Here is a 7,500-nt window from a genome sequence, read left to right on the forward strand (position 1 = left end):
CACTCATCACTAACACCCACAAATAACACTCATCACTAACACTCATCACTAACACCCGCAAGTAACACTCATCGCTAACACTCACCACTAACACCCGCAAATAACACTCATCGCTAACACTCATCACTAACACACACAAATAACACTCATTGCTAACACTCATCACTAACACACAAATAACACTCATCACTAACACCCGCAAGTAACACTCATCGCTAACACTCACCACTAACACACACAAATAACACTCATCGCTAACACCCGCAAATAACACTCATCACTAACACTCATCACTAACACCTGCAAGTAACACTCATCGCTAACACTCATCACTAACACCTGCAAATAACACTCAGCACTAACACTCATCGCTAACACCCGCAAATAACACTCATCACTAACACCCACAAATAACTCTCATTACTAACACTCATCAATAATACTTACAAATAACACTCACCACAAACACTTACAAATAACTGTCATTACTAACACTCATCAATAATACTTACAAATAACACTCACCACAAACACTCATAAATAACTCTCATTACTAACAACACTCACAAGGATCATTTATATCAAACACTCATTAAAAGTTCACCAGTCCCTTAGTTACAGGAACAGAGAACTGTGTGAAAATGCATTACATGAGAAAAGAACAAAGCTGAGTTGTCAGTCCTCAGTGAAGATGAGTGTAAAACAGCTGAGGCCAATATATTCTCAGTATGGAGTATACAATACTAACTGAACTCTACGGGCTGTAATGTCTATCACTGGGCTTGGAGTTGTTTTTTGAACAAACAGAGGTGTCTGCATGGTGTGTGTATGTGTGTGGGATGGTTGAAAAAACATGTCCTCTAAAGCTTTTAAGCTGTTTTCATTTATTACGACGACATTTGTTTTCTATAAATTGCCTACATGTTCTGAGCAAGGGGTCACTACATCCCCATGGTGTGTTTGTGTTTGCGTGCATCAAAATGTCTTCAGAGGTAGTGAATGAAAATACTTTTGCTGTCTTAACTCTATTTTATGAATGTGTGTGTGTGTGTGTGTGTGTTAGAGAGAGAGAGAGAGAGAGAGAGAGAGAGTGGGGATAGTGGCTTGAAAACATGGTAATGAGACAAATTAATGAACTACTCTGTGTGAAGTTCTAATGAGCTGCTTCTGTAAATATGTACATGTGGATCCGTCTGTCACAACATCCTCTTTAACAGGCTGTCATTCTCTCTCTCTCTCTCTCTCTCTCTCTCTCTCACTCTCCCTCTGTCGCTATCTCACCTCCTCTACATTTAATATCAATGAAGCTGCTGTTCTCAAGAAGTCTTTGCTTTATCTACACACACACACACACACACACACACACACACACACACACACACACACTCACACACACACACACACACACACACACACTCACACACACACACACACACACACACACACACTCACACACACAAAGATTTGCTGCAACAGCTGTGAGTGTTTCTGTAGGCATATTCATGCAAGGATCAGACAGGAAATTACATCACTAACTTTGACATGAGCGTGGGAGAGAGGAGAGAAGAGAAGAAAAGAGAGAGAGAGAGAGAGAGTCTAAAACAGTGCTGAATTAGTGAAACAGGACTCAAGAGATCTACAGATATCGTTACAAAACTGTAACTTGCAGTTTGGGCTGTTAGGAAAGGCCCTTGACTTCAAAGGCTACTGTTATAAAGTTGCACACATGCTTGCCACAGCTGGTATCAGGAGATACGGCTTTTGTTTTAGCATGCACACAGTCTCTGAGAACCTCGACCTAAATTCAACCGTCCTGTGGAACAGCTGGAACCTCGCGGCTTTTGTTCCGCTTGTGTACAGGCACTTTGCCTTTGTTTCTTTGTTGTTTAAGTATTAAAAACATATTTTAAATGAAGGAAATTCTTTCACGACTTCATATTTACTTTCTGTGGTTGTCTTTATTAATGTTAATCGAAGTAAATCTTATTTACAGAATCAACCACGTATATTAGACAAGGTGATTCATCCCCTTTGCCCACGTCCGTGCATACAGGCAGAATTTCATATGAAAAAATGTTTAAGGTTTGTTTTTTTGTTGTTGTTGTTGTTTAAATTGTCCCTTGCGATGCTTCCCTAGATCCCGAACGCGCTTTCCAAAAAATATCGAGGCGAGGGTGGCCAAGAGTGAGGCCAGGACGCCCGTAGGACGCTCGTGGGAAGAAGAGCTTCCCGTCTGCTTTCTCCATACCCGCGCTATCTGTGCGTGCGTGTGTGTGTGTGTGTGTGTGTGTGTGTGTGTGTGAGTGTGTGTGTGTGCATGTGTGTGAGTGTGTGTGTGTGTGTGTGTGTGTGTGTGTGTGTGCGTGTGTGTGTGTCTCACTATGCACAGACTTCTGTCCACATCTGGCCATCAGCGGAAAAAGGCGGAGTGAACTCCATGCCTGTACTTGGAGCTCTCCGTGTGTGTGTGTGTGTGTGTGTGTGTAATCTGCACCAGATGACCACTTGGGGGATGAATGAGTCTGAGGGAGGTTAGTGTTTCCTCACTCAGAGCTGCAGCGGAGAACAGCGTTTTTTGTTTTTTTTTTTTGCACTCATCAGACTGCAGCGAACAGCAGGGTTTTTTAAATCATGGACTAAGACATTAAACGGAAACATCGCAAGGCAAAGACCATTAAATGGGTTTTATATCATCACTGTCCTACACAGAGTGTTGATGGAGAGCCTTGGTCATTTGCAACTTTGGAAAAACTGAGGAAAGGAATGCCGGAAAAGCCCGCTGCTTTGTGGGGATGGCAAACTACGGGTTCTTCAGGTTTCTGCTCTCGTGCAATATAACGTTAATTCTGTTCGGAGCGTCCTCGGGCACGGTCTGCCCGGAGCGCTGTGACTGTCAACAAACGCAGCACCTTCTTTGCGCCAACCGCGGTCTGCAGTCCGTGCCCAAAGGCTCTCCAGCAGAGATCGCGGAGGGTGTGCGGGTATTTGGCCTTGCTGGCAACTTTATCCATAACATCAGCGCGTTCGATTTTGCCCGATATGGCAACCTAATGAGACTAAATTTACAGTTTAATCAAATACAGACCATTCACCCTCAAGCCTTCGAGAAACTCTCCAAGCTAGAGGAACTGTATTTGGGCAACAACTTGATATCAACAATACAACCAGGAACTTTACAGACCTTGAAAAAACTCACAGTATTATACATCAACAGCAATCACTTCAAAGACTTGACTCCAGCGTCATTTAGTAACTTAGGAAGTGTAACCAAGCTTCGACTTGACGGCAATTCTATTGAAACATTAAACGAGTCCGTTCTTAAGAGCTTTTCGACTTTAATGTTTCTACACTTGGAATCCAACCAGCTTCACCATATTCACCGGGGCGCATTTTCTGGTCTCACAAAACTTCGATTCCTGAACTTGTCGGACAATAAGCAGACGGAGCTGCGAGATATTTTTACGTTCTCCCATCTGAGGTCATTAATAACATTACTGCTTTCAGGGAATCAAATACGACATGTCGGAAATCACGTCTTTCAGAACTTGAAAAAACTCTCTAAATTGTCTCTTAGCAATAACAGAATCTCTGTAGTGGACAGTGACGCTCTGAAGGGACTGTCTCGCGTCAGAGAATTTATGATTAACGGCAATGAGTTGGCAGAAATCCCTGCCGGTCTTCTGGACCCGCTCGAGCGCATCGAGCAACTTGACTTCAGCGACAACAGGATCTCGCGCGTGGCCTCCACAGCATTCGAGAAACTTGCCCATCTGAAAGTCTTGAATCTGAAAAACAATCGGCTCACGAGTCTGTCCGGTGGCGTTTTCGGCGCAAACGGCGTTCTTTTCAACTTAGACCTGAGCGGTAATAACTGGACATGCGACTGCCGAATGGAGAAGCTGAAAGCTTGGATGACCGAGGTGCATTCTCAAGGGAAACTATTGACCGTTTTTGTGCGATGTCATCACCCCGCATCGCTGGAGGGAAAATATCTGGACTATGTAAATAATTCCCAGCTGGTGTCTCAGGGGAACCACAGCCTCTCTTGCGTGTCTGCACATAGGGGCCAGCCAATGGAGAGTCGCGGAGGAACAGTGCTGGAAAATCCAGTTCCAAGGAGGGAGAGTGACATGAAAAGAGGAGAGAGGGAGAGAACAGTATGGGTTCAGGGTGACGAGGGCAAACGAGAGGACGGAGGCAAATTGCCAGCAGAGAAGAAGAAGCAGAGGAAGGCCGTCAGCGGGAGGTCGCATCCCACCCTGAGGGGTCATCAGGGGCACAGGAAAGGACCTCTCACCAATACCACTGAACTGAGCGTGGAGACGACAGCCAGCGCAACTGAGCCAAACTCCTCGAGCCACGATGACGAGGGAGGAGTCCCGTCCTCCCAGGCCCCTGAGCCTGCCTTTCAGGAGCGTTTTGACCTATTACTGCAGGAAAGGGTGAGATACCACGAGGGAATGACAGACGCCTGCCGGTTTAACCGTCAGTCTATTCTCAATGTGAGCGTGGACCATGCGACTGCACACACAGCCACCGTTCACTGGAGCACGGCTCCTGACAGCGGTGCTGATGTTAAGGGAGAGTTAATGTTTCGTGTTCTGTTCGACCGGTTCGGACACACGCCTCGCTTCCCACGCTACGTTTATACTGAGGGCTCAGCCCGATCAGTGGCGCTTCACGAGCTCCGTGCAGATTCCACATACATGGCCTGCGTGGAGAGTGCTGTGGGTGGGGTCCTGTGTCAGGTCGCGCCCCGTGATCACTGTGTCGGATTTGTCACGCTGTCGGGATCGGAACATGCCGGGTCAAACTTGCAGCTCGTCACCGTGTCAGCGCTGGTGATCAATGCTTTGCTCCTTCTCCTGATTGGTGGGGCCTGGCTAGGGCGTGTCCTCAAACGACGAATCAAAAGCAGGAAGTCAGCAGTGCATGGGCATGTGCGTCACATTTACTCGACGCGGCGCCCGCTCCGCACTACCATGGCAACCACCTGTGCCACCGCCGAGTTCAGCGGCTACCAGAGCAGTCGGCCGCTGGCTGAGGTCGGTGACCTCATCCAGTTTCCCAGTGACCGTTTCTTTGATGGTGGCTCCACCCGCAGGGAGGGGGATGTCATGATGCCCAGGTTCTCGAACTAGACCAACCAGGCCTGTGTGTGTCAGTGTGTGACTAGACCAACCAGGCCTAGTGAAAAGGACTGTCAGAGAGAAGCAGCTCACAGAGTAAAACAGCCCAGTGAAGTGGAACACTTATGTGTGTTTATACATGTTAACATGGTGACCGGGTTCCACTGGTCTGGACAGGAAGCTGTTCTTTTCTTTTTCCTCTGTATCCTGTCCTTGCTCTCTCCTACCTTTTTCCATCTCCTCATTTCCTCACCACTGTTTATGTGTGTGTGTGTGTGTGTGTGTGTGTGTGTGTGTGTGTATGTGTGTGTGTGTGTGTGTGTGTGTGTGTGTGTGTGTGTGTGTGTATGTGTGTGTGTTTGTGTGTGTGTGTGTGTTTACGTGGGCTAGCACAGTGAAGGTAATTTTTTAGAACAGTTGCAGTTCTGTATTGCATGTTCTGCTTGTTATCTGATGTGTTTGTGTGTGTATGAAAGGATAGCTGCTGGTTGGCAGATTTGTGAAGTTATTTGTATTTTACACGGTTTTATAAGTACCCTCTGATGTATTTAAATGTGATTACACACACACATATATATATATATATGTCCAGTTAAATGTGATTATACAATCATCCAATTCAATCAATTACCTCTACATTTTTAAAATAAACAAAAAACATTACAAATTATTTGTGTGTTCTCACAAGCTTTCGTATCTTGCCTTCTTATGTATTAGATATATTCTCTTAAGTTTACAAAATTCACCTTGAAAATGTTGACTTGGGGATGCTTTACCCTTACCGTTTTACTGTCTTTTACTGTTTTCGGTAAAATCCTTCCTCATCTCATGCAGTATGTTGGCCCCATATGTTTCATGTCCATTCTTTGACGTATGGCTTTGATGGACACTCGTAGGCAGAGTCGGCCCTGACCAATCTGGCCCCCTAGGCAAGATTTTGGCTGGTGCCCCCTGCATCGCAGCCAGTTCCACCACCAATCATTGTGTTCATACACTCACACAGAAACTGCTGAGCCGCATTATAGCCTATATCTTCCGAAACACAAACAGTAAGAGTCATTACTCCTAGCAGTCATGCACAAGACATGTATTCAATGTCAAAGTCAAGTCAAAGTCAAAGCGTTTATTGTCATGTCCACAGTTAAAACAAGTTTCGCGGTGCAATTAAATTCTTACTTTGCCTTCCCCTCTGAACGCCGTTTATCAAATAAAGACGATGTATAAAAGAGTAGAGATAAAGGAAAAATATATAAAAATATCCAAAGAACACTATGTATAATATACAGAGTAGTATTTGGTGACAGAATGAATACTTATCTCACATGATACATGCTTTTTGCTGTACATTTAAAACTAATCAATAATGAAAATGCAAACACTAACAACTATTAATTACAAAAGGGGATATAAAAGGAAAGATGGAAAGCATTTTAAGTGACCATTACAAGCAGGACTAACGTTGGCTAACTAGACTAAGATGTCAGAAAAATGTATGCCTGGTTTCTTGAGGCTGACAGTGGATGCTTCGTGCAGCACACTGCTCAAAATTATGTTGAAGGTTATTCCCCAAACACCTGACTAGTCTTTCCAACTTTCCCTGATGAATTTAAGGTGGGAGTGTCTGACGTTCACCTGAATTTGCGAACGTTACTGTCGTGTCCAAAGTAAGGTAGTAACATTCTTTGCCAACGGTAACTGTGCAACAGATAAACTGTTCATTCATCACATTACCTCTGTCTTTTCCCGTTTCCCCCCTCTTCTCTTCTTCTGTTTCTTCCTCGGGAACCAGAGGGCTTTGCTCTTTTGGACATGATATACGGTACATAGCCTATATTTGAATTCTGAGGCGTATGCAACACAGCGCACAGGGGCGCTAAGCGAAGGGGGACGCCAAAACAATGGTGAAAAATATACAAGCTGGTATACAAGATACGAAAATGTGTCTTTGTTATCAGTTGTCTTTGTTTTGTCATTTAAAATAGGTAGATGCTGTACTGACATATTTTTGAGGTCACAGTCAGGTCTAGACCTATCACACGGACAAGACAGGCTACTTATTCGTTACGGCTGCGGTCCAGTGACCGTATCAATGATGAGAGTTAAAATGTTGTCATAAAAGATTCTAGAGCGCGATGCTTTGCGGCACCCTGTGATCTAAGTTGTCAAGGTGCCATGCCATAGAGAAAATGGTATTAGTAAAAATTAGTAAAAGTTAAAAATGTTTAATTTTTTTCTTCCTTCATTTGGGGCGCCCCTATGGATGGACCTTAGCATTCGCCTATACCGCCTATGCGACAGGCCGAGTCTGCTCGTAGGCAAACACATAGCCTACCTTTTGATACCCCGTTAAAACTGACCACTAGTCCGGCTT

At 44.8% G+C, this 7,500-nt stretch overlaps 1 protein-coding gene across 1 annotated transcript; it reads left to right on the top strand.

The window, feature by feature from the left end:
- Positions 1–2,792: 2,792 nt before the first annotated feature.
- On the top strand, positions 2,793–5,191 carry tril (TLR4 interactor with leucine-rich repeats). Its single transcript, XM_030788623.1, has one exon. It carries the CDS (start codon positions 2,793–2,795, stop codon positions 5,139–5,141), a length of 2,349 nt encoding a protein of 782 aa, XP_030644483.1. The 3' UTR covers positions 5,142–5,191.
- Positions 5,192–7,500: the final 2,309 nt, after the last annotated feature.

The sequence above is a fragment of the Chanos chanos genome, chromosome 12 (assembly GCF_902362185.1).
Source record: "Chanos chanos chromosome 12, fChaCha1.1, whole genome shotgun sequence".
NCBI lineage: Eukaryota > Metazoa > Chordata > Actinopteri > Gonorynchiformes > Chanidae > Chanos > Chanos chanos.